The sequence below is a fragment of the Cryptosporidium sp. chipmunk genotype I genome (assembly GCF_004936735.1).
Source record: "Cryptosporidium sp. chipmunk genotype I strain 37763 chromosome Unknown contig_25, whole genome shotgun sequence".
Taxonomy (NCBI): domain Eukaryota; phylum Apicomplexa; class Conoidasida; order Eucoccidiorida; family Cryptosporidiidae; genus Cryptosporidium; species Cryptosporidium sp. chipmunk genotype I.
The window spans coordinates 1-26871 of NW_027125608.1; the positions used below are offsets into that span (position 1 = coordinate 1).

At 35.6% G+C, this 26871-nt stretch overlaps 9 protein-coding genes across 9 annotated transcripts; 6 read left to right on the plus strand and 3 right to left on the minus strand.

Annotated features, from left to right (window-relative positions):
* Positions 1–282: 282 nt before the first annotated feature.
* On the plus strand, positions 283–3750 carry ELE39_002218 (uncharacterized protein; the record flags this gene model as incomplete). Its single annotated transcript, XM_067345068.1, has 1 exon — positions 283–3750. The coding sequence occupies one exon, from the start codon at positions 283–285 to the stop codon at positions 3748–3750; it is 3468 nt and encodes a 1155-aa protein (XP_067200604.1).
* A 586-nt stretch (positions 3751–4336) lies between these two features.
* Positions 4337–6901, minus strand: ELE39_002244 (RNA binding RGG repeats plus RRM domain containing; the record flags this gene model as incomplete). Its single annotated transcript, XM_067345094.1, has 1 exon — positions 4337–6901. One exon carries the CDS (start codon positions 6899–6901, stop codon positions 4337–4339), a length of 2565 nt encoding a protein of 854 aa, XP_067200630.1.
* A 432-nt stretch (positions 6902–7333) lies between these two features.
* On the plus strand, positions 7334–8278 carry ELE39_002255 (tRNA adenine-methyltransferase catalytic subunit; the record flags this gene model as incomplete). The annotated part of the gene is made up of 1 exon (XM_067345105.1): positions 7334–8278. One exon carries the CDS (start codon positions 7334–7336, stop codon positions 8276–8278), a length of 945 nt encoding a protein of 314 aa, XP_067200641.1.
* A 1620-nt stretch (positions 8279–9898) lies between these two features.
* Positions 9899–13096, plus strand: ELE39_002266 (ubiquitin domain at the C-terminus; the record flags this gene model as incomplete). The annotated part of the gene is made up of 1 exon (XM_067345116.1): positions 9899–13096. The coding sequence occupies one exon, from the start codon at positions 9899–9901 to the stop codon at positions 13094–13096; it is 3198 nt and encodes a 1065-aa protein (XP_067200652.1).
* A 715-nt stretch (positions 13097–13811) lies between these two features.
* On the plus strand, positions 13812–14774 carry ELE39_002277 (Yip1 domain-containing; the record flags this gene model as incomplete). Its single annotated transcript, XM_067345127.1, has 1 exon — positions 13812–14774. The coding sequence occupies one exon, from the start codon at positions 13812–13814 to the stop codon at positions 14772–14774; it is 963 nt and encodes a 320-aa protein (XP_067200663.1).
* Positions 14775–15159: 385 nt separating this feature from the next.
* Positions 15160–19965, minus strand: ELE39_002288 (ubiquitin C-terminal hydrolase of the cysteine fold; the record flags this gene model as incomplete). Its single annotated transcript, XM_067345138.1, has 1 exon — positions 15160–19965. One exon carries the CDS (start codon positions 19963–19965, stop codon positions 15160–15162), a length of 4806 nt encoding a protein of 1601 aa, XP_067200674.1.
* Positions 19966–20776: 811 nt separating this feature from the next.
* On the minus strand, positions 20777–21664 carry ELE39_002299 (Cdc2-like CDK2 CDC28 like kinase; the record flags this gene model as incomplete). The annotated part of the gene is made up of 1 exon (XM_067345149.1): positions 20777–21664. One exon carries the CDS (start codon positions 21662–21664, stop codon positions 20777–20779), a length of 888 nt encoding a protein of 295 aa, XP_067200685.1.
* Positions 21665–21975: 311 nt separating this feature from the next.
* On the plus strand, positions 21976–22850 carry ELE39_002310 (MED6 mediator subfamily complex component; the record flags this gene model as incomplete). The annotated part of the gene is made up of 3 exons (XM_067345160.1): positions 21976–22136; positions 22248–22648; positions 22741–22850. The coding sequence occupies 3 exons, from the start codon at positions 21976–21978 to the stop codon at positions 22848–22850; spliced, it is 672 nt and encodes a 223-aa protein (XP_067200696.1).
* Positions 22851–23427: 577 nt separating this feature from the next.
* Positions 23428–26130, plus strand: ELE39_002321 (apicomplexan-specific protein with 12 transmembrane domains; the record flags this gene model as incomplete). The annotated part of the gene is made up of 1 exon (XM_067345171.1): positions 23428–26130. The coding sequence occupies one exon, from the start codon at positions 23428–23430 to the stop codon at positions 26128–26130; it is 2703 nt and encodes a 900-aa protein (XP_067200707.1).
* Positions 26131–26871: the final 741 nt, after the last annotated feature.

The following is a 26871-nucleotide window of genomic DNA, read 5'->3' on the forward strand; positions in this document are numbered from 1 at the left end:
ATATTAACGGTGGTATTTATATTATATATATATATATAATATAAATACCACCGTTAATATATGTATAATTTAGACCATTCGTGGCTAATTGGCGCCTTTTTAAGAAACAAATTTATCAAGGTGGAGAAAATAATTGAAATCAAATCAAGTCCTGTTCTTTTAAGAGTTTATGAGAGATGAGAATAGCTGGATTGATTTGACAACTTGAATTTTCCAAGAAGCTCATTACCGGTAGTTGTAAAGAAGCTTGAAAGTTTTGCAAATTGAATTCTCTATAGTAAAATGTCAGTTTTGGAAGTATGTAGCAAGCTTAGAAAACCAGGACTACAGCTTTCAGAGCTGTGTACACTTATTAACACTCTTGGCGACTGTTTGACGCTTGAGATTATGGATGGAAACCAGAATATAGCTCAAATCAAGTCTGGTTGGGAACAACTTATTGAGATTCTTATTCAAACAAACCACCCCACAGTGAGGCATATTGCTTTCCAGAACGTCAAATACATTCTAAATGGTAGAAATGGGATTTCTGAAAACAAACCTGTTCTTTCTGAAATTGGTAGTGGAGTTATTAAACTTTTATATCATTGGAATGAAAATATTCAACTGGAGATTTTGGATGCTATTCTTCAAGATGAGTATCCTATTCGAAAAGATAAGATACCTCTAGGCCAGCCATCTATCTTGTCTTCTCTAATCAACTCTGATATTGAGATTTTGAACTACTTACTTTCTTTGATGGTACAATATAACAACTGTCAATTTTATCTTGTGGTTATGAAGATGCTCAGCTCATTCAAATTTGCAATTAAAGATATTCACTCAAAGGAAGCCGTAAAGAGTATTGTTGATCAATTATGCCAACTTGAAAAGAATTTGAGTTTGGACGAAATTAGCAGAGAAATTGCTGCAACTGGTGAGAATCTTCAATATATTAAAACATCTTGTGATTATTCAAAGCAGGAATTTCTCGTGATCATTTTTGAAATCTTTAATAATATCCCAAATAAGTTCCAGGATATCAAAGTTGTCTGTTATAATATGATTAAGGACGAATTGAGCCTTTTACTTAGTGAGAAATTACTTGGAACTATTAATTATTTTCCATATTATAATCTTATTGAAAATGGTTTTAAGGCTATGACTAAAACTTCATTATATCATCCTTTAGTTTCGCTTGATCATATGAAATGGATGAGAGGTGTCTGGAATCTAATCAGCTCTAAGATCTTTAGCAACAACTTGAATAAATACCTTAACGAAGAGAATGAGTCCATTCTTTTCAAGATCTTGAACCAAGCAATGAAATCTATATTGACTATTTACTTGGAAAAGGGTCAGGTATTGTTTATATGGGGATTTGAGCTGAAAGAAAACAATAATAATGATATTGAAGTTGATAACAATATTATTAAAGATGAAACCATATTCATTTTTAACTTAGATCAAATAGTCCAAGAATTCATTAATTTTATTGTAAATCTACCAAAAGAATGCTTTTGCTCAAATGACGGAGTTTGTGAGTATATTTCAATTTTATCCGCAATGATTAACATTGGCTTGGAACTTGATGAGGGGAAAACTTCTGGTACTAATAAATTACACAATGAGAGATTTTTTATCAACTTGGTACTTTCTGTAACTCACTTTTTAGAGGAAGTCAAAGATCTTAAAACGTTCCAACCCTTCCAAGGGGAAAATACTAAGCTTCTAGAATCTTACTTTTTGCTTAACTTTATACTCTGTAAATCCCATTATTTGATTGCTCTTGTTAGAAATGACCATCAACTTGAGATCAAAGATCAAAATCTCATAGGAGAATTAAGCTCAAACTTTTTAGAATGGGTAATTTGTCAAAGTAACTCACAATTAGATGAATTTATGAAAATTTTGTCAGAACAGACTCTAAAGACTTTATACTTTGGCTTAGCTCCTAGATGGATTACTCAGCACAATAAGTACCGAAGAATTGGCTTATCTTCTAGCAATAATCCTGAAATTATGTTTTTGACTATACTTAGAAACCTATACAAGTATGCTTTTTTGGATGGTCAAAATGACCTCCCATTAAACTGTAATCTTAATCATGAAGAAATTACCAAACTCTTGTCCAATTTCTATTTCTGTTGCCTCTATTTTCACAGATTAGATTTAAAGTCGAGAAAAGAAGCATTTAAGAGTAAAATACAGCTCCAAGAACACACTGAAGAGACTATTTTGTCTTTTCTGCCGTGCTTATACGTCACCAACATCTACAAATATGCAAAATACTTTGCAGTTATTGGTAGATACAAGATTTCCAAAGCGATGTTTGAGTCAATAAAGCTCTATACTCTTGAGAGTCGTGTTTGGATTAATATTTTAGTATATATTATCCAGTTCTATGACTGTATCACGTCTTTTTTAAGAACCAATGAAGCTTTGGAAGACCATAATAATTCATCCTTATCTTTCCAGAAAAACCTCGTTATTAAACTCAGATCAACTTTAAAAAATATCGAATCCAACTTTAAATTCATCAACAACTCCAATATCTGTTTTTTTTCAAGTATATATTTTTTAGGAATCTTAAAGATTAATGAATTCCTCTCAAAAAGCTTCAATTCAAGATTTAATAAAGAAACTGATGATCACCAAATTGATCATTTTGAAACTCTTTGCCACTTAGTGGACATCCTTAAGACTTTATTTGGACTTGCAAATATTACAAAAGCTATTTCCACGCATACTTTCCAAATTATCATTCAAATTTACTGGTCGCTTAAACAGATAGCTCTGAAAATTATTATTTCTCATATGAAATATACAATAGAGCACTTCTTGGAGACAAAAGACGAGTCAAATAATCAAAGAGTTGTTAACAAAAGCTCAGACTTATTAAAAAAGACTCTGCTCTTTGCCTTAGACCAGAAAATACCCAAATTCAATATTCTTATAGAAAAAAGTTTTATTGATAATGCTCTTACTCTTTTCAAAATTCTGGACTTTAACACTTTTTTCCAGCTAGAATGGCAACTTGTTCAAAAAAAGGTTAGTTCTGATAACCTTGCAAACATTTTTTTATTAAATTTGAGAAAACACCCCAACGATATTCTCACTTCTCTTTTCAAAAACCCTCGCAAACCAGGAGAAAAATCATCCTTTTCACTAATTTATCTCCGAAACTCATCTTTCAGTCACAGCAATTCGTCTTCTTCAGCAGAAAGCTACTCCAAATTCTCTGAAAATACTTCTGCCGATCTGCAATCCCGTCTGTGGCGGAATGTCAGCTCTGACACACTAGTGCATGAATGCATGCACTTACTTGCCAGTGTGGGGAGGCTCCCGCCCATTTTGCTTATTCAAAAAATGCTTCCACATATTTACTTAAGAGGTGAAATTCTGGGTTTTCAGAACAACAGAGATTGCGCTGATTCTCTAGGAATCTCCTCCGATACTGTAAGTGTGGCCAATGGCCACCAAGTGGTTCCTGTACTGAAACTATACGGATTCTTTAAAAGTGGTTTTCAAAAAAATTTACCGCAAGAGTGCTTTTGGGCTAGAATCAAGCTTTCTTATTTGTTTAAAGAGGGTGAAGAGCTTCTGGCTTCACATCTTTTAGACTTATCTATAACTGAAGCTCATTTTTCCTGGGTTCAACCAATCGAAAGAATTCCAAATGCTCAGAGTCTTAAGATCGTTTCAGTGCCTTTAAACCAATACAAAATTTGTATTGGAGTTCCTTATGTACTTTTTATTAACATCCTTTAGACTGTAGCTGTAGGTTCTTTTGAGCTTTTTTTCTTTGAGTTTGGCGCCGAAACTTTTGTATGCATTGTGGATCGATTTCCCCTTAAAAAGTCTTCTGGTTTTTTTAAATCCTGTAATATTTCAATATGAGTTGCTCAGCTTCTGAGGTCAAATGAGGCTCGCAAGATGCCATAAGCCGGAATTTAGAATTCCTAAATCATCAAACCTTAACTCTAGGTCCCCCCTTCACTTATACCATATACGAAAAGAAAAGATTCAAGTTATTTAATTTACGCTACATATTTATAAATTTAACCTAATCTAATAGCTAGGCCTTGCTTCCTCACATTAAAGCTACCGTAAGATTTCTCTATTTTAATATATATATAATAGTTATCTAATATTGGAGGATTTTGCACTTATCCAATATTGAATTAAAGATTTCTTATATTGACCAATAAAAAAATCAAATAACCGTAATATTTAGGCGGTGGAAGTAATGATAGTTGTAGTAAAAGTAGTACAACCCTTCTAGTCGTCATACATAATGCCAACTAATATATAAGACTCATTCTTCAAGAAATGATAAGCTCTTTATTCGTGCCCTTCATCGTCTATTGCTCCTCCTCTCCCATCCTCCTCTTTCTGCTAAAGATCTACTCTCTCTATAAGAGTTCTTGGACCCTCTTGAGCCATTATTACCACCACCTCCACCTGAGTTTCTGCCTTCCCATGATTTTTCCTTTGACGAATTTGCAGAAAACTTACCCAAATCCTTCCTAACGTGCTTTGAAGATGACTTTTTTTGGGGACTTCTACTTCTGGAGCTCTCGCTAGAAGATCTATGCTTCTTTGAGGAAGACTTGTTGGATGTTCCGTGGTCCAAAGAATTTCCACCTGCGGTGGTACCCACCCCTCCTGAAGACTTCTTACTATGGGAACCTCCCCCAATCCCTCTCTCAAAACCCTCCTTCATATTCGAAACTCCTGTTGAAGAACCTCCTGATCCCTTATTTGCTGAGAATTTTTCCTGATCTACGCCCCTATCTCTCTCCCAATCCTTCTCTCTGTGCTTTTCCTTTTCAGATCTCTCAACCTTAATATCTCCCTTATCTATCCGATCTCTGTCGCTCTTTTCCCTATTTCTATCCCTATTTCTATCTCTTTCTCCCCTTTCACCTCGCTCTCCTCGATCTCTATCTCTCTCACGATCCCGATCCCCTCTTTCTCCTCTTTCACCTCTTTCACCTCTTTCACCTCTTTCTCCACGATCTCCTCGTTCTCCCCCTCTTTCTCCTCTTTCTCCACGATCTCCTCGATCTCCCCCTCTTTCTCCTCTTTCACTACGATCTCCTCGATCTCTATCTCTCTCACGCTCACAGCCTCTTTCTCTATAGTCTCGTCTTTGGCTAGCAAATCTTCTGCTATTTTGTCCACTAGATCCAGATCCTGACACTCCACCTGCAGAGAAATGTTCATCATCATCTCTAAATGAATTAACAATGTCTCCATTATTACTTCCACCACCCCCTACGCCATGTCCTCCTGAGTAGTGTTCAGATAAACTATTTTCGTATTTAACAGACTTAGATCCACGTCCAATAGTACTATATTGGTAATTTTCTTCTATACTTTGATTATTACTATTACCACTATTATAATTACCACCTGAATTTAGCCCCGAATTACTATCATGGCCTTTCTTTAATCCTTTATTTGAATGGTCTCCCAAAGCAGAGTTTGTATGATGAGTACTATTGTAAGATGATGTTGAATCCTTCATTTCAGCATTAGCTCCACCTCCAAAGTCTTCATCCAAGTGATTCAACGGATCGGAATCGCTTTCCATATTAACATAATTTGAAGCTGTATTACCGCCATTACTAATATTATTGTTATAGTTGGACCTTGTTTTGGATGAGGAATGCTTGGTTGATGAAACTGTTGTTGCTGATCTATTCTGAAGTCTAGATGGAGGAACCAAATCTTTTAAGTGCTTAAGTGCTTCAACATATAACGGAGGGAACCAAGACGGAGTACCATCAGGGAAATAATATGATGCATAATCAGCAAATCTAGGCTGTACAAGACCAACGATGGTACCTGTCTCTGGCTGGATCTCTAGGCCTGCGGTCTGCACATCTACTCCAACTAATTGGCATATCATTGCCAGGATCTCCTCTGTAATAACTCCACCCCTACTCCAATGAGGAGTAATATTATCCAAAGCAATATGTAACTCTCCATGGAGAGGTAAAGGGACCACATATAATGGACGGCCCTCAAACTTACTTGCAAAACTTGCCGAAATTCCTTGTAATGCCTTTGGAGCGCTATCCGAATTAACATACTCAATCAAACAAATCCCCAAAGATCTTCCATCCTTAGGTCTCTCTATTATCCTTACTGCTCTTATAGCTCCAAATTCTGTAGCCAGCTCACGTACATGTATATCATTAATCCACCACATTAAGTTAGAAATAACAATGATTGATCCCACTCGTGTCATAGCTCCTCCTGTACCTGAATCAGGATTCACTCTCTCAGGTAATTCTGGGGGAGATCCAAGGAATACTACTCGGTCCCTTCTTACAAACGACACAGATTTACTAGTCTTTGAAACCATTGACACGCCTTTACCATAGGGAATGTTTGTATAACTCTTGCTATTAACCTCCTCTGCGAGTATTACTCCTCCTAGATCCTCCTCCTCTTCCTCTTCTTCCTCCTCTAGTATTGTAGTTGAAGCAATGCCTTTTTCATTCTCTTGAACTTCATCATTAAAATCCTCTCCTTCATGTCTAGCTTTCGATCCAACAGTTCCTGATCTTGACAGTAAATCAAAGCCTTCTTGATTGGTACTAGTATATGTATTGTTTTCTTTTTGATTTTGATTGAAATGCCTCAACTCACGGCCTAAGCCAATATCTAACATAGAAATATCATCTGTACCATGATACTTTCCTCCAGATATAAGCCCATGCTTAGTTAAATCTTCACTTGCTAATTCACTGCTTCTATGGTCAGCCCCATGAGCTATATTAGATTCAGCTGCCATTGTAGAACCCTGAATCAGAGCTGATGAAGACGTCTTCTCTGATGATATTGGAACTACTCCTAAACCTGCATACCACTCATCCTCATCAATATTGTCACAATCCTTATTGTCCATTTTATCAATCCGTTCTTCCAAACAAACAATAGCTTTGTCTTCCTCTTATTATTATACTTCGCTGAGCAAACTCAAACTCCACAAAGAAAGAAACAAATATTTCTATGTGATCCTCAAACCTCCTTGATCCGCCTTCTTTGTCTTAAAAGGTCCAACAAAGCTCAATTATTATTCCGATTTTTCTCCTCTTCTTTTTCCTACATATAATCTTTGCTTACTATAATTATTTTGGTGGCGGGCAGTGGTTGGCGCCATTCTGGAATTTTATTTCAAGTCAACTTTGATAAACTTGTAACCCGACTAGAAATAAAGATTTTAAGAATAAAATTGGGAAGAACTGGCTATATTTTGATTCTGTTCTGCGTGATTTGAATCTTTCAAGGCCTATATCCAGTAATTGTGTTCAGAAGCTTGCTTAATAAGGAGGGCAGAATGAAGAAGGAGGAAGATGAAGAAATAACGGAGTTGACAAGCTTAAGAAACGTATCAGCATCGCTGGACGATTTGGAGGAAAGCTTTGAGGGAGGTAAAGTAGTGAGTTGGAGTTGTGGCCGGAGAAAAAGATATGAGAAATGCAAGAACGGAGACCTGGTGGTTTTGTTTGGAGGATACGAGATGGTCATACAGGTTTTTCTGGAAGAAAATGGAAGAACACAGACCAGAAACGGAGTTTTCCTGCATAATGATATTATTGGAAGACATTTTGGGAGCAGAATATTTGATACATCCAAATCAAAGTGGATAGTAGTCTTGAAACTTTGTCCTGAACTTATTTCAATTTCGCTCAATCATCGTACCCAAATACTCTACCAGGCTGATATTTCATTAATATGCGTACTCTTGGATGTTTCCCCTGGAAAGAATATTATTGAGGCTGGAACTGGAAGTGGGTCACTTACTGTTTCATTATGTAGGTCAGCAAATCCTGGTGGAATTATTTATACTTTTGAGTATGATCAGAAACGCCACTTGGAATCTATCCAAGACTTTCAAAAATATGGCATCTCCAATGTAGTCTGCCAACATAGAGACGTATGTAAAGATGGTTTCAAATCTCCTCTTTTAGATGTTACAAAAACCGTTATTCATGGAGTCTTTCTTGATCTTCCTTCTCCATGGATTGCCATTAAGCATGCGGACCAAGTTCTCCAAAAAGGAGCAAGTATTGTTATTTTCTCACCATGCATTGAACAGGTATCCAAGAATTGCAATGAACTTAACTCGCTTAAATATATCCACATAAGAACTTTTGAAGTGCTTTACAAACCTTGGGGAATTGTTAGAGGATCTTCAAAAAAGTTCCCTACAAAAGGTCTAAGGTATCAACTTCCAATGAGGGGCCATACAGGTTATTTGTCTTTTGCCATTAAATCCTAAGACGAAAGCTCATCGTAAAAACACCACTTCCATTCTTTCTTTGGCTTGTTACCATTTAAACATTATATACTAATACTTTATATAATTTATTAATTAACTTCAGAAAAAAACTGTTTTTTTCTGTTCTAAAAAATTATTTTTAAATGTAAACCCAATCACTTTTTTTTTATTCCATTTTAAATTTTCAGTTGAAAATTGCATGCATGCAATTTGAGACAGGAATTTTTTCAATACGTTACCGAAATACCAACGACCTTCACATTGCTTTGTTTTCCTTAAGAATTGTTTTTCCTCATGATCTTCTTTTCAGCCACTGATCATTTGTGGGTGCGTTAATTTTAGCAAAAATAAGTATCAATTATAGTAAAAGTAAATCCCCAAGTTTATTTATGTATATATTAAACCCTTTTTTTCCATTTTTATGCACATTTTATCCCGCCTTGCTATAATTCTGTTTAGGCGGGAATATTGATTTTTAAAAATACCATGACATTAAAATGTATTAAATATATTCAACAAGAATAAATCTGAATTTCAGAAAGTATATGAGTTGCAAAATAACTCAAGTTACCAAGGATATTAGTAGGATTATCCAACATTTTTCTTGTCCGAACCTTCGTTCATACTTTAACAGAAATGTAAGTTGAAATCTTTCGTAATTCCATCATTAATTGAAGCCACTCTTCCTTAAACAAAACTGGAATTTACTTTTCTCTAATCAATTCATTCCTTCCTTCCAACCCTTATCATTATTTTCACACTTCCTCTTCTTTTTACACCCTAAGTTCCTTGCACTTTATAATAAGTACCATGTGAAGCTTAACAAAGATCTCAAAACAAAGAATGAATTTTGTAATCAACTTAATGATTACAGAGAAATGCTTGAAAGACAAACCACCATTAATAATATGTACTACACTGGAAAGCTCAATGTCAATAGATGATAAGTTCTAGTCATCATAATTCTTTATATTTACATAGCTCAACCACAGCTCTTCTCTCACTTTCTCACTCTTTCGCTCTTTCATTCTTTCTCCCTCACTCCTCCCCTCCCTATATTTATTTCTCTCTTTCCCTCTCGCTCCCTTTTCCTCACTCTCACACACTCTTTCTTTGCATCCCTCATTCGTCTCTTCACTTTCCCAATTCTTATTTTTTTCTCTAGAATTTTCACATAAGCACGTCTAATCTTTATATTCTTAATACACGTAAAATTTGAATAATACTAAAATTGGGCTTTCCCGCCCAATCGACTCTGACTTATTCTCGTTACATTTCAAACGTTTATATAAATATTATATATAAAAAGGTATTCTGAGCGTGAGATAGATAGATAGAACATATAGATTAAAGAGGAAAACTTCTTGCATTGATTTGGTAAATTCTATAGGTAGTAATTGGAAGTTGGAACACAAATTTGAGATTGTGGAAACTGCTCTCAAAATTTAAATAATCTAAAAGTTATGTGATCTACCAATCCCACACACCCAAAGCTGGTTGTTTAATTCTTACCAATATATTACTGAGAAACTTAATAACTATTGGTTGAATAAATACTGAATATTAAGATTTCTTATATGAAGCTTTGAAAGTTGGATAGCTTAATTTGTCAAATAAATAATGAGTAATTTATGTATTGAACCAGAAATTGAAGGATGGAAGGAATTTTTAGATGAAAAACTTACAGGAAATATACTTAATACTGGTTACTTATGTTTGGAAATCCCAGAAAGTTTCAAATTATCAAAAGTGACCCCTGAAAACAGCTCAAGTTACCAATATAGTGTAATGTACACTCCTTGTGATATACGAGAGCTGGCACTTTACTCTGGAGAAGATCAAGGGAAGTACGTCTCACAACTTTTGAAACTGGTATTTGAAAAGTTACTTAAACTTGTTGGAATCAATGACATCTTTGTTCATAATAACTCTAAGTTCACATTTCAAAGTTTCAGAGAGTGTAAGAAACCCAAACTAGTGGAAGAAAACTGTGAACAAAGTAAATTAGATCCATTCTTGAAATCAGAACCATCTTCAAATAATGATAACAAAACCAAAGAAGAAATTGAGTGGTTCCTTTGTAGAACTGTGAGTGTAAATAGTCATAGCCTTCCATTATCTACACCAATCAACTGGATTAGCTGCGAAGATATTGAACATATCCTTCATACTGTAAAAGATGCATTCCACCTACATGACATGTTTTATTTATGCTTTCCATTGAGACTGAAACACTCATGTACGCATGAAGATAAGGATAGAATTGGAATAAATGTGTCTGCTCAAAAAGAAATGGTAATTTTGTTGACAGAAAAGTTTTCTGAATTTTCAAACCATGTCAAGAAAAGTATATACTTTAATAGTTTAGTTGGTGAAGATCTTGAGGGAGGAGAAATTAACGCTGGAACAAATTCCAAGGTTGAACAAGTGAAACTGATTGAATCAAAGAATTGGAATAGATACTTTCCTATGAACTCACTTCGTGTTGGACTCTTTATGACCTTAAAGATTTCAACTGTAAATTTGTTTAAGATGAATCCTGGACTCTTTCAAACACCGCTTTTCATTAATCCCTTTTATAACTCTACTTCTTGTCCTTCATGTTACTTTTCATGGTTAAGACTTATTAATTCTGAAAATGATAATTGCAATAAGTCCAAAAATTCCAGTAGTTTCGATGACATTGAGAAGGTGCTGAATGATGAAGAAATGCTTATTCTTGCTCTGGAAACCAAGGTTCGGATATTTCTAAATGGTTCATCTCCAGAAGAGGAGTATATCAAAGTTAGAAAAATAATTCCAAAGAGTACTGAAACAAATGGAGAATTAGCTGAAAATATACCAAATACTTATGCAGGTGAAGCAATTTGGCCGGGAATAACCTCTAAAGGAGCATTTAATCCAAAAGTTTTGATTGGACTAATCAACGCTAACTCTATGGTTCTTGGAGCAAAATTAGTTGATGGATCCCACGAAAATGAATATGAAAGTAGTAATGATGAAATGAATACTGAGAATCAAACCAATGTTGAAAGTCGAGTGTCTATAAATGAAGCTGCCGATCAATGGACCCAGGGAGGAGAGATTGTCTTTCAAAGTAAATACAGCGACCTTGAATTGTATGAGAAGAATTTAGAAGACTTTATTTTTGAGAAAATCCATGACGAAGATCTTAATTGTTGTGGATCAAAAAGAAAAGAGGAATTTCCGAATGATATAACCATAGGAAGTACCAGATTAGTTAAAGTTTGCAGTAAATATACAATGGTTCCATACTTTGGATCTAGGAACATTGTAAAAATAAATGATTCTCAAGTAAATGGATGTTCTGCTTTAGGAATTTCACTTAATAAAAAGAATACGAACAAAAATATCTCAGTGAACCTTCTTTCTCAGATATGCAGTTATTTACCTCTAAGGGACTTTTCAAATTTCAGATTAGTTTGCAGAACTCACTGCTGTCGTACAATCTTTAACTCTTATGTTCAAAATTTGACCTTATTTGAATCTGATTTATACTTACCAATTCTTGGTCAACTTTATCCGCTTTTATCAAAAGCTAAATCTATTTCAGTTATTCAAACCTCTGATGAGAAGTTCAATCACTTTGAAATGTTTAACTCAGATTTTAACGGCAGTTTTGTTCATTTTTATTCTCAATGTTGCAGAATTCCTCCGATTGCAATCCAGTGTCTAGCTGCTTATACGCCTAAAGTGAAGAAAATGATCTTTACCAACCATTCCAATGCTAACCTTGCGAAAATAATCTCAAGAGCTTCTGGAAGAAAACCTGAGACAATTGTAATTTCCCAAAACTTCACAAACCATCAGCCCCCAGGAATTAACTATAACGCTGATGAAAATCATGAAAATGATGGAGAAGAACAAATTAGTCAAGAAATCATCCATTCTTTAGAAAACTCCGGCCAAACAATTAGTTTCCCAAATGATTTTAATGGTGGTAGTACTGCTGGTGATAGTGGAGATGGAATTGGTGATGGTAATATTGACAATAATGCTAATGGTAGTAATGGAAATGGAGGCATTATTAGAAGTAGCATTAGTATTACTAATAGCAATAACCAAGATATGAGCGAAAATACTCAATTTTCCAATTCAAATCTATCAAGTAATCCAGGTCAAAGCTCACAAGAAACTGAGCTGTCCAATACTGATCAATCACTATTACTCAACTTGCAGACATTTCCAGAAAGTGTAGCTTCAATATCACCAAGTCTCATAGAAATCCATATAATTGGAAATATTGAATCATCTAACAGTCTTCCAACAAGTCTATTCAGAATTCCAATAACAGCTCCTTTCAGAAAACTCATTAGGTATTTTAGAGATGTTGCATCTATTCATGAAGGTATTATTGACCTATACATTCTTAGATATGGAATCAAAGATAGACTTATCCCAGACTTATCTCCAATCGACTATGGTATACTAAGGGGGCCAACTGTATTGTTTGCAATCGGCTATAAAACGCTTCAATACTCGCAAAAAATATGGATTTCTCTTTTTTTGGTTGGTTCTGTACATTTTCCATATCTTCCAAAACTCAGGTTTAACGCATCTATGAGCACTCCCTTTTCAAGATTGGCAGAAAGCTACTCAAGAAACGTTAATATTTCTGTAACAGATGTAATGTTCATATATAAAGACTCTGAAATTGACCTCAATCTCTCCCCCCATGATTACAATGTTTCTGAGAATGACACAATTGAAGTCATTCTCAGAACCAGGATTAATAATATTGATAATATTAGCAATTCAATCGTCTCCAATTTCAATCATGGAAACAACATCCCTTAAATATTTTACAAATATTTCAATTCTACCACTAATCTTGTGTTTATCTACCCATTATTACTTTCCCAATATTTTTTTACTTCTTTTTTCCCAGTTCCATTATATTCACTCCAATATTTTACATACAAGTTCTCTCTTTTTACAACAAACTTAATTCTTTTTTATCAAATTTTTACCAACACTTAATTATCTTCTCTATCATTTCCCTATTTTGTACACATTCTGCTTGCATGCAAATTCTTTTACAACTGCTTCCACTTGCAATTCGCATGCATTTTCACTCATTACGTGTACTTTTATTATGGTACCCCACATCTTGGCGCTCAATTGCGTGTCAATAAAAAATTAATTTTTTTTTAATATTTAAATTTGGAAAATTAGCTAAAAAGTGTATTTTTTTTTTTAGAGAACAAAGTAGTCTGAGGAAAGAAAAGCGAAAAGAGAGTAACGCTTCTAAAGCTCTAGATACTTTTTTGTGGAATAATTTAGAACAAAAGGAATTCAGTTTTTCCGAGATATTTTAATTCAAACTAAATCAACAAAAATAAAAAGGGGTACTAACTCTCAATAATAAGACTGCTTTAATTGAAACTTTCTTAACTGGAAGAAATTTTTCTACAGGACTGATTGAGTCATTTCAAAACGAACTAAATAACTTGTGAAGTCCTACTTTGAATTTTCCAACTACTTTTATACCATTCAGCTTATATTGTTAATAATGAATGTGGATGACTTAAACTTTAATATAGAAACTGTAAATTTAGATTCAGAGCTGGAATTTGAGACTTTTAATAGGAAAACTCACGTTGAATCTCAGCTTTTGAAGAATTCTGGCTATCTGGGTAGACTCGATGAGCTTGAGCCAGGAGCTTCTATAGGTGGTGAAATGGGCAAGTCTTATATGGATAGTCAAACTCAAAAGGGAGCAGAAAGCGAGGATTTAGTCTCTAGATTTCTTGGATGGTTTAATCCAGTTAACTGGCAAGTACTTAAAGGACACTTTGACGTCACCACTGAAGAAATCAAGCAGAGGTTAATTAACATTGCATTAGCCGCATTTTCAAAAGAAAGTATATTGAAAAATATCAGTACATTTATTACAAATACAAAAAATCCTGCAATTAGTGGAATTTCTGTTTTTCCGCATAAAGGACAAAGTGATTTGTTTGAAAATGGCTTTGAGCTTTTTTACTGTAAAAATCTCGACCAAAACAGACGTAGCGATCTTTATGGACCTTTTTGGCTAAATATAACTCTGGCTATGTTAATTGGTACTTACTCAACCATTCTTCCACATCTTAAATCCAAGTATGTCTTAAACCCTGACATTACTCGTCTTACTATGTCTTTCTCATATATATTTACCAGTCTTGCTATAACTTGCTCCATTATTTACGGAATCCTATTATACAACAGAGAAAATCTTCCAATAACTTTGATTTTCACGATATATGGATATAGCTCATTGATGTACTTTCCTGGGATCTTACTTATCATGCTGTTTAACCAAAATATTTTAAACTGGGTATTTCTGAGTACATCATCTCTTTTCAGTATGATGTTTCTCTATAATTCTCTATTTATTAATGGAAGCAGAACTCATACCCACTCAAACGTGATCTTCTGTATCGTAATCCCTAATCTCCTCCACATTATCCTGCTAAAATCTCTTTTCTTTTAGGAATTGGAACTTTAAATCTATATGAGAATCTGAATTGAAAAGTATCCAGAGAATGTTATGCGAGAGGAATAAAAGGAGGGGTAAAGGAAAAGGGAAAGGGAAAGGGAAAGGGAGAGGAAGAAAGGGTGAAATAATAAACGAAAATAGATATAATATACAGACCTATAGATAGGAATGTATGTAGGTAAAAGAATATGCTTTAAATAGTATACCTAAATAACGATATTATTGTATATATAGCATTAACACAATGCCAAAGCTTAAATGTTTCAAACTTTTTGCTAAATTGAATTGCCACGTGTTAACCCTGTTTGTTAATCTGCTCCACCAGCTCCACTCATCCCTGCTCTACTCCAGGAAAACCGAAAAAATTGACTGAATAACATTAAAGTGTTGTACAATGTTTGCACGGAAGTAGTTTGTTGCTACACTTGTATCTCAAATATTTCTTGTAAATATTAGCGATAATCTCCTCTTTGTCTTTTCTAAGTTTATTGAACAATACAAAAGAAGCTATCTTTCTACTCCTCTGCTCTTCTAACAACATGAACTTCTCCAACAACCTCAGTGGAATCAGCATCACTGTCTTTCCAGAAACTTTTGATCTCACATATGATCCATGTGGGCATTTTGCTGAGCCCAGAGCAATATCTTTTGACCAGTCCTGTACTCTGTTTGTAGATTTGTATGATCCATTTTCAAGACTAATAGCTTGAGAGGAATGCGAGTCAGATACATTATGAAGCTGAAGAAGCATCTGTTCACTTGCGTTTCCATTTCTCTGAATATCTCTTTTAATATCTGTAAAGATCGACCTCCAGTTATGATCAAAATCTATTGTAGAGCTTTCGTTCTCATTAAGAATCCCAAACTTATCATCATGAAGTTGGGTTTGTTTCCTTTGAAACATTTGTGTAGGATTTTTATGCTTCAAGTCGAACTTTGCTATCAAACTATTGAACATCCTAGTGCTAGTCAAGCATACCTCGCTCTCATTCGCAATTTCGGTCTTCATAATCTCGTAAATAACCTTTGACTGCCTTAAAGAAATATCTAGAATGCCATATAAACTTCCAACGCACTTTAAACACATGCTTTTGCTCAAATTCAGGCACTCAACACGAGCTCCAGTCTCGAAACCCAAAGTATCCACTTGCTTGAGCTGTTCCTGCTTAACTGATTCAATAGCCTCGTCCCCATTTTCCAAGGAATAATAGTTCCTAAGCAGAGAGTTCTCTTTGTAGATACACTCAATCAAAGCACTAAGAAGTTCAGGAGGAAACAACTTCACTCGGCCTTCCCAGAACAAAAACGGATCCAGAAACTTATTACCTTTTAGTTCCTCCTTACTCTCTTGCTTTTCCTGCTTTCCCTCCTCCTCTCCAACCTCAGAATGTTTGCAATACAAATTCTCATAGCTCCAAAACTTAATGAATCCACCAGAGTTATGACACAAAATCTGCTCTAAGTCATCTCCGTGAACATAGCACATCCACCACTCGTTAGGAATCGCCAGAAACCCACCAAATAAGTAGTCCTTAACCAACTCATTGTCGTCATCTCTTGAAGCCTCAAGTCTCTTCGTCCACTCCTCTCGCCACCTATCTATAGATGGTCTCAATATTACATTCTTTAAATAAGTTACATTCTGCTTCCTCAAATTCAAGACGCTCAGCTTCTTCAAAATTAAATTCCTTTCGCACTCCTGCAGACCAAAATCCCCGCCCATTGACATTCCTGACACCAAACCCATACTCGTGTCCACATTGTTGCATGCGTTCGTAATGCCGGTATTGCATGTGGGCATATGTGGCGCCCAATCCTTTCTTTTATAAATAAGCATATATCCCGTTCTGGTAACCATTCTATTGATATTAGAGTTGTTGCAAAGAGAGAACTTGGGGGTCCATTCTTGAACTTCAGTATCATCAAAATGGACCCACTTCCACCTTTTTCTGAAGCGGTTGCATTGTTCAGAGGTATTAGAGTCTAGGATGAAGTCGAGCTTCTGGGAGGATAGCTTTGATTTGGAAATCAGGTTAGTTGGTGCTTCTCCTCCCTTGAGGCCCTTTTCCTCAGAATTTTGAAAGTTTATCAGTGGAAGATGAGCGGTTTGACCTGCATCCGCTTTGCCTAACGAAGATGAGTTATCTCTGGGTTGGTTACATGCAAAAGGCTGCTGAAGAGAAGTAATTTGCATTCTCATCTGTTCCTGCTGTTTTTGAAGTTGGAGCTGGAGCTGGAGCTGGAGCTGGTTCTGAATTTGAGTCTGTTGGTTGTTTCCTTGGTTTAATATGGAGCTTAATATAAGGTTTTTGTTGGCCTCCAGAACTTGTCGGCCCTGAATTAACTGCAAGTACTGAATGTAATGACTGAGAATTGCGTTGTTATTATTACCATTGTTACTACCAAAAATATTTGCTTCACTTCCTATATTCGGAGTCGACGATATGCTCGATAATCCCTGGGATTCCTGGATCTTTGAAGGAGTTATTATTGTAGTGGATCCTTGAGAGGACTTCACAAGGGTTGAATCATCAGAGCCTTCATCAATAGATTTAGCCTTAAATCCTTCTTTTGTAGTCTCCCTGCTAACCAAAAGACTGTCTTCTTTGCCTTTAATGAAGTTTGTGTTTTCAGTCTCTGAGCCTGGAATTAACTGTGATTGCAGACTGCTTTGCTTATTATAATAAATCAAGTTATATAGGTTCTGTAGTTGGAGCTGTTGTTGAATTAAAGGAGAGCTTAGGCCAGACAATCCATTTAAAGTAGGTAATCCTGCACCTAATTGTGGCATAGGATTTAAAACTCCAAGAGAAGCCAACGGAGTGAGAGAAATTGGTGATACCTGGTTTAAGGCTGTCATCGGGGTCACTGGAGAAGTAACTGAATGCATTATGGGTGTCTCACTCAAGCCTTCGCTCTTCTCTACAGAGGAATGGCCAGTATTCCCCGTGGTAAAACCTGTTCCTCCCATCCCTTCATTTTTTGCCCCTCCAAAAATGAGGTTTTGTTGCTGAAGTTGTTGCTGTTGGATTTGCTGTTGAATTTTTTGTTGGATTTGCTGTTGTTGCTGTTGTTGGAATTGCTGCTGCTGGAGCTGTTGCTGTTGCTGTTGCTGCTGCTGGAGCTGTTGCTGCTGCTGGAGCTGTTGCTGCTGCTGGAGCTGTTGCTGCTGCTGTTGCTGTTGCTGGAGCTGTTGCTGTTGCTGCTGCTGGAGCTGTTGCTGCTGCTGAATAATCAGCTGAGCAATTCTGTACTTGTTAATCAAGTCCAGGGGCGGAGAGGCGGAAAAAGCCTCACTTTCAGGCTTAGATCTCTTTGAATCCTCACCTTGAGGCTTTGCTAGCATAGCCTCTAGCTTCTTGAGGCTGTTTGGCTTCCTACCCCTCTTCTTTTTAACAACAGCTGCCTCCTCTCCAAGATTTGATGTCAAAAGAGCTTTGGACTCCAAGTCATCTAACTTGGGTTCCAGAAACCTCATTATGTCATCTCCATTGTTAGCCTCAGTGTCACTTAAATACTGGAAATCTTTCAAAGATGCGGTATAGTGGCCACTCATAGCCGACTGTCCCTGATGCTCAAGTATACCAATAAACTCATACTCGTAAAACTGCTCATCCTGAGGATCAACGTCCGTGACACCAGTGTCGGGCTTCCTCTTCCCACTATAGTACTTTTTAAGGTTCAGAATGTGTGGAAAGTCAACCGGAACAGAAACCTTCTTTCTAGCTTTAGAAACTGAATCGTAGCAATATCTTTGAAGACAAACATGGAGATAAGGGGGAAGCCTGTCAATTAAACACTTCTTTATAGCGTCAGTCTTAAGTTGGCACTTCTCACACATATACTTGTTCTCATCTGTCAGTAGCTCCTGTTTAAAGAAATTATCAAAAGCCCGCTCCAACTTTAAAGTGCTATTCATAGAATGTCCAGAAGTGACCTTCTTCTGACTGGAGTCCTTCTCCTTTGACCTCTGCCTTATCCTTTCTTCCCCATCATCCACCAATCCTTTTACGTGCCCAGAATCACCCTCCTTTTTTCCAGCTCCACTTCCAGTAGTATCCTCAGAATCACCCCTCTCCTCTATTCTATTAATTAAAAGTTGAAGTCTGAGTTCATAGAAATGATCCTCTATTGACGTCTTATTCTTGCAGGAAATACACTCTATTGTATAACTCAAAGTGCCTCTAAAGAGTTCTGGGATGAATTTGCTCGCATCCTTGCCCAATGATTTCCCCGCATCTCTATTAGATAATTTCGAAAGTGACTGGAGCTTTGCCTCCAACAAGCTAAGCAACAAGACCGCGAATTCAGTAGCGTCCTCCTGGTTCTCAGTACTTATCCCCAGTGTCTTTACAAAACCTATCGGATTTACAACAGAAATCCTACCAGTCTCCATTTGTCTGAAAATCTTTTGAAGCTCCAAAATCACATCAAACGAAGATGGAGAAGGGAGAGGAGAAGGATGAGGAGGAAGAAGAGAAGGAGCAAAAGCCGCTCCGACCTCCTGCTTTTCCACAGTAGAGTTGACATTTGAATCTATAACATTTGGTAAAATCATCGAACTCAGAGAACTTTCGCCCTCTATTGATTTGCTTCCTGCAGATTTTGAAAAAGAACCAACTGAGCTTTGAATTCCGCCCATACCCCTTAAGCTTGCAATCTGACTACAATCCACACGCAAAAAAGTTGATCTGAAATCCAAATTCATAAATAAATACTGTAAATACGACCCCATATAACATGTCGCTCCCAAATTCTTTATCCCAGAATATACATACTTCTGAACCTTTTCATTCCCTCCTCCATCCTGGTTCGTGAAACTACTACCGAAGTGCCTTGTACTGGCTGACTGGTTCAAAAATCGTAGCCCCTGAGAATCTATCCCATGTGGTGACTTGTTTTCCCCCTCAAGCCCAAACCAGTCCTTTAGAATGTTCTTCCTCCAAATTCCTTTTGTACTTCTTGGGGCATTCTCACTTATCATGTAGCAGCCAAACGGGTTTAGTTGCACATTACAGTCCAGAAGCACCAGCTGAGGATTATATAGATTGTAAATGTATAAGCTTTGAAGAGAAACATTATGCTTTTCTTGTTTATTTCCTTCCTCAGAAAGAGAATCTAAACCCTTTGAATTGTTATCATGAGGTCTCTTCTGAGACTTATTCCCATAGCATTCTTGCCTCATAACTTCAACGTTGAAGCTCCCACACTCTGGAATTCTTCATATAATAACTTTAGTGTAATTGGCCGGGCCACCACCCAGTCCAGGATGTTGGTTCTCTCAATCTCCTATATAATGTAAGACTTTTCTTCAGTGAAGACTAAGTGACCAATTGCTTGTTTCTTCTAACTTTTCCATAAAAAAAAATCACTTTCCTAGCTTTTGTGAGATTATTTATTTTTTAGCCCTTTTGTGTACATTTTTCACAAACTGCCTTTTGCCGCCTATTTCGTTATTTTTAAATACACCGGTATGTGACAGTATTCCAATACCGGTGTTACAAATTTTGATATCTTTTTTCATGCAATTTTAATTTTAAATAAAACGAAAAAAAGAGGGCTGAAAGATTTCAAGAAGAAATTGTGGCCTTCAGTATATTCTAAAACAGAAAGAGGTAGAAATAGATTTTAAATTTATGATTTAAGCCATTATAAAAAGAAAAAAAAAAAGATTATACATCTAATATCACACTGAACTCTATTGTTCGACTAACAGGGTATGAACAAAAATCTTAATTCAGAATAGCAGTAGAAAGAAAAAAGTGATGACTTAAGAGGGCTTTTTAGAAAATAATTGAAACTTTTAAAACTCTCTCTATCCAGCTTTAATATATATATAACAATCCCAATAATCATGAAATACCCCATTAATGAGAGGGAACGAAAAATGCATGGGATGGATTAACTCTGAGAGGCAAAAATACTTATTACAAACTAATCTTAAGTATTTAATGAGTTAATTCAAATTATATTAAGTTTAAACAGAGTAAATTCATCTAGATCACCAATATTTGAGGGTCCAAATCCTTAAAATATGGATGATCCATAGCATCTCTTGCGGAAATCCTCTTATTTGGGTCAAAACAAAGCATATTAGAAAGCAAATCAATTCCCTCTTGACAAAAACCAGGAATTATCGAGTTCCAAGGCTTCTTTTCAAAAACCTGAAAAGTTCTTTGTTTCCATAACGGTAGCTCCTGAACTTGTGGCCACTCACGAGGATTAGGGGTTCCTAGAATCGAAAATATCTTCGGAAGCTGATCATCATCAGTTATACCAGGGAAAAGAGGCTTTCCTGTAATCATCTCAGCAAAAATACATCCAATACTCCAAATGTCAACAGAAGTTGAGTATTTTTTACTACCCATCAAAACATCTGGAGCCCTATACCAAAGAGTTACAACCTCATGAGTATAGCTCCTAACAGGAATTCCAAATGCCCTTGCAAGTCCAAAATCAGCTAGCTTAAGTGCCCCATCGCTATTAATCAAAAGGTTTTGTGGCTTTAAATCCCTATGCAATATCCTATGTTGGTGGCAGTGAGCAACCCCTCTCAAAAGCTGATATAAATATAGTTTTATCTGACTCTCTTGTAACCCTGTCTTGTTTTCATCCAGTACTTTCTTCAAGTCTTTCTCCATGAATTCAAAAACTAAAGTCAAACACCTTTCAGAGTGAATGACATCAACCAAGCTCACAATATTGGGGTGGTGAAGCTCTTTTAAGAGTGATATTTCACGAATTGCCGTGGAAGGAATTCCCTCATCTTCAGCATCCAAACGAATTCTCTTCAATGCTACAATTCGGCCCTGACTATCCTTGGCCTTATAAACCACCCCATAAGTCCCTTCCCCAACCTTCTCCAGCTTCTGATACTTTTCCATTAAATACAGAAATCCGAAAATATACCTCCTTTTAGAACGCTCTATTGGGATTATCAACCCCCTTATATGCCAAAATTCTCTTATTGTCAAATTACCTCCTTTTATTACCGCCCTATTCCGCTGCCTTTCCTCCCTGCCCCTAACCCCTCACCTATGCAAAACTCTGCCTCATGTTTTGGCGCCAAGCTGGCTACATACCTTTTTGACATAAAACTTAGTTAAGAGAATTCTAATAATAAGAATTGAGTGAGAGTTTGGGTAGCTTTGATTTATATTTAAGTGTAAATATCTATATTTTCCAATTGACTGTTATGACGGACATTCTTGGAGCTCCCCTTTGTTCGTTTAGAGATGACCTCTGGCTGGGGAGGTTTACTTTAACTCCAGAGAACGCTTTAGAGTATTTTTATTTGTCTCCATTTCATGATCCAAATAGTCTAAATATCCAGAGAAAACTTGGAAAGCACACTGAGTAAGTTTCTTGTAAGAATAATGCGCAATGCTTTAGTTTGAATTATTCATCACTATAACTTTTAATGTATTATTACCAAAAATTCAATTTCACCCCATTCCGTATCTTCAGTGTTACTGAAGGATTTGAATATAGAATAACTTATATCAACGAAGAAGGCCTCGGGAATGTTCCACAGCCTCCTGGGTCTACTTGGAACACTCCAAACCAATTCGGAATCTTCATAATCCAAAAGTTTTTCATTGAATTCCAACGTGAGATTCCTCTCAACATCTACTATATACTATCAGGTACCATTTACGAAGCTCCAACTCTTAGTAACGTCTTCCTTCACAGAACAGCAGAGGCTTTCCTTAGTATGGAAAAGGCATTCGATGCACTGAGTGAAATGGCTAGGTTCAGTCTTTATGAAGGGTATACCTGGGACAATCTTGAACTCGCCTCAAAAATCAACTCTAATATAGAAAATGCTGGTTCAAAGAATACTAATAATGATGAAGAGGAAAACTTAGGTATGTTTCTTCTTACATTCTCTTATTGTATTTTTGTTAAACTCCCTTACTTTAACTAACTAACCCATTTAAACAAATCCTTAATCATTTAGTTGAAATAAGATATTCATCCAGTAGAAATCCCAAAATAGATAATATTCTCATGTCAACCAAAAAGGAACTTATTGAAAATATTAAAAATTTCGAAAAGTCAAAAAGTTAACCCATCCTCAGTTAAATCTTCATTTAAAAAGTATATATACTCTAATTATTAATTTACTTACGATTTTTCTTTATCTTTTTATCACTTTGTAATAATTCGACTTTGACACTTAACTCTTGCCAATACAACTTAAACTGCGGAACAGTACTTCATCCATCAGAAGTTAACCAATCGTACCACTTCAATATAAACAAACCAATCCCAACCCTTGATTATTTATTTATCTTAATATATCTTTTAATCTCCTCTTTCCCCAATCTCTTCCAACTTTGAAAGATTCCCATGCTTAATACTTTTATTCACAACTTTTGGCGCCCAAATGTGAGGTCTGGATTCTTTATTTCGTGGAGAGAAGTTTAAAAAAGTGGAAAAAAAAATAACTGAGTAGATAAAAAGAATACTTAGGGGTAATCTAAGAATAATTATGTCATATGAGGCTTTTTAAACATTCGATTGAATGATTTTTTCTCAGAATTTTTGAACCGATCATACCAGGTAATTAAAAAGTCGTTACTCAAAAATAAATTAAACTCTGAATTTTTTTACTTATAAATATCAAATTGAATCAGTGAAGAAAATGGGCCTCAGATTTTCCACAGTTTCCTTGGCATTTGCTGCATCACTTTTTACAGTGCAAGCTGTAATAATGTACCTTTGGATGTATCAAGATACTCTCTTGTTTTTAATGTTTTTAATTGGAGACATACCATTACTAATGAACTTTTTACTTAGAAGACATGAGTCAAATAGTGCTATTTCTGGGGGTCTCCAGTGGTTTTGGTATAGTTTGATATTAACCCTTAAAATGGTTTTTTTAGTTTGGCATAAATCATTTGATACCCATGCAGACACAACACTTATAGATAGATTACCATATACACTGTTTCCTTCTTCAATCATCCCAACAATATTGTTTATTACTCCAGCAATTTATATTCTCTTGTCTTTTAGAGCTGCTCCACAATTATATGGTTCGCCAATTTATGTACTTTCAACAGAAAGTCTATTGCACTCGGATTTGGTTACACATGTTCTTTTAGACCTGATTGATATACTTGTTCAGATGCAACATGAACAATATCCAGCAAGTCTATTAATACACTCAACTTGGATTTATATGTACTCAGGTATTGTTTTGACTTTGGTGCTGTTTTTCCACGGTTTATCCTTCCCCACAAGCGGTGGAGAACCAACAATTTCTCAGAGACAGGGTGGAGATGTTTATATAGTAAGAAAGCATGCAGCTTTGGTTGGTATATTTTTAGTTGATATTCCACTTTTGATTCTTAGAATATATATTTGGCTTCATTTTCCAGTATTTCCAGGGTTTAACCCATGGATTATGAAGAATATACTGTTCATCCCGCTGCAAATTGTAAGGTTAAACCAATGTAGGCTTGCTGAGAAAGAGAGGTCTCATAAATCTCAAAGAGAAAACTTCTTTTCAAGTATTGTAAGCAAGGATGAAACTAGAAGTGGTTCACTCATTAAAAGAGCTATTCCTCCATACAATTGCCAGCAGCCTCAGGTAATACACAGTAAACGTTCTGAAACAAGAAATAACACAGTAGAGCTACCTTTGATTCAAAATAAAGATGACTTCAGTGAGCATTTAAATTTGAGTTCGGATAATAACAATAGCTCAAACTTAAATAATAACTCATCTCAATTTAGAAGTAACTTCCCATCCAAAAATGAAAGCTCTAGCTTGCAAAATATTGGTAGCAATAACTTTTCAACTGGAAATATGCAGAAATCTTTCAATATGAGTATCAGACAAAGAATTTCCAACAATGATGAAATCGGTTACCAAGAAAATGGTTCAGGCCAATTTTCACAAAACCTTTCAAATAAGAACGACCATTCGATTAAAGAAGCCGACTCAGCCATTAAAAGAAACTTTGGCCACATAATAAAAGATATCAATTCTGCCAGGAAAATTCCGGCTCGAAGTTTTTCACTTGGGACAATATTAAAGCAGATAATTTTCATGGTCCAAAGAAGTGGACAGTCTTCATACTTATCTTCAATTCTCGATAACACCTTGAACGTTACTCAATTCCAGAATATCAGGCTTTCTCTTGCTCTTATTATCCCTCTCATTTCCCAAATAGCACTTTCTGTTGTATGTAGAACCCCAGAACAAGGTGGAATGGAAGTTCAGTGTAACCTAAATTGGTTTTTCCCAAGCCTAACCGAAGAAGGGGGATTCTACAAAATGAAGTGTAATGCAACTTACGTTTCATTTATGTGTATTAACTTCGTCTCTTACAACTTATTGTGGTTTGGAATGGCAAAATACTTTGAAGTTTTTTGCGGAGCAATTTACCAACTTGTAATCGTCAGTTCCTATTTCTTTGTAGTACACAGCATAAGGAATGCACAGTTCATCGATCCTTTTCTTTCTGGAATCAATATGGATGTAGGGAATATCTTGGTTTTACTCTGTGTTTGTCCCGCAGTGCTTACTCTCTTATTCAACTATTTCCCTCTTTCCAGTGCGTTTCTTGGAAGGAAACATCTCAGGCTTGCAACTCCATTCTCAAAGAAAAAGTGGATTGTAAACCAAGTTCCTGTTAACACTGAGCAAAAGAACCAAGAGATTGAAATTAACAAGATTCCAAAGGAAAACAAGAGCTTTAGAGATGATGAGGTTGGTTATCTTAATATTGGATCTTGTTTACTCCTTCTGAATTGCAGGTTTGGAATTGCGCCGGTAAGCATGAACGAGCTCCTAATTGGTCCTGATACAATCAAAGGAATCAGACTTATCGACCTTCTACTGTCCACTTTCTATAGAGACGTTTTATTCATTTTCGTTACTAGAGGCATCTTACTTACCCTTTGTTTCACATGGGCATCTCTTGGAGTCTTTGTTTCGCACATAACCTTCATGATTTTTTACGGAATCACCTCCCATACTATCAGAATTCTTGCACTCAGAAGATTCGAACTCAAAATCTTATTCCAGAAGATCCTCAGAGACATTGTTAAAGAAGATACCATCATCCCAAATTTTTCAAACCAGTCTTCAATTATTCTTTCCAACTTCAACCAACTATATAGAAATGAAGAATGGAAAAATTCCAGTCTTCAACAATCATTTTTCAAAGACAGGCAAACTTCTATTCAACAAGCTGAACTCCTACAAATTATTAATCAAATCTCACTTCCCTACATTTCCCACAACAACATAGACAAGAAGTACTCCTCTTCTGGATTTTTTTCTTCTCCTGGAAATATCTTGCTTCCATACACAATTGGAACTATTCCTCTTTAAAATTACCCATGTTCTATATGTGTTCTATATTGCAACTTGAATTGATTTTATATTTATATACTCTTTGATTATTAAATATGTATACAGTTTTTTATATTTAACTCATTTTCACCACCAAATGATAATTTTGATTCTAATTATACTCCTATTAATCTATATTCTGCTATGAAATCTGTTTCCACATGTAAATATTTTTTAATTCCTGTCATTGCATGCAAATTTTATGCAAACCATTTTTAATACCGGTTAAACATTTCATAATTAGGCGCCAATTTCCATACACGTCATTCAGAAGTGAAATAAAGTTTTTTTTAATATAAAAAGTGAAAGGTTGAAAGTTGGGTTCTCCTTGCGGGAACCCAATTCTAAAATTGGCTTTAAAAACAGAGAAGATTAGCAAACCCCTGCGTAAGGCTGGTTTCATTCGCCGAAAGGTATAACCAATTTTTTTCCCCCTTTTTTTTATGCTAAAGATGAACTAGATTCGTTTGTAAAATACCATATTCTATCATAATTTTCAAAATTTACTTTAGTTTGTGAATTAATTTAGTGAATTAAAACTTTCCAAGCCAAAAAGAAAGGCTGGAAAAAAAACTATGAGAACTTCAATCAATCGTAGAGTTTGTCTCTTTCTAGATCATATTCGAAGTACTGGACCATGATTCCTAATACAACGTATTATTTGCCCATTATATTCGTTAAGCTGTGACCTTTTCAAACTCATTTTTGTCTCGGCTAGAC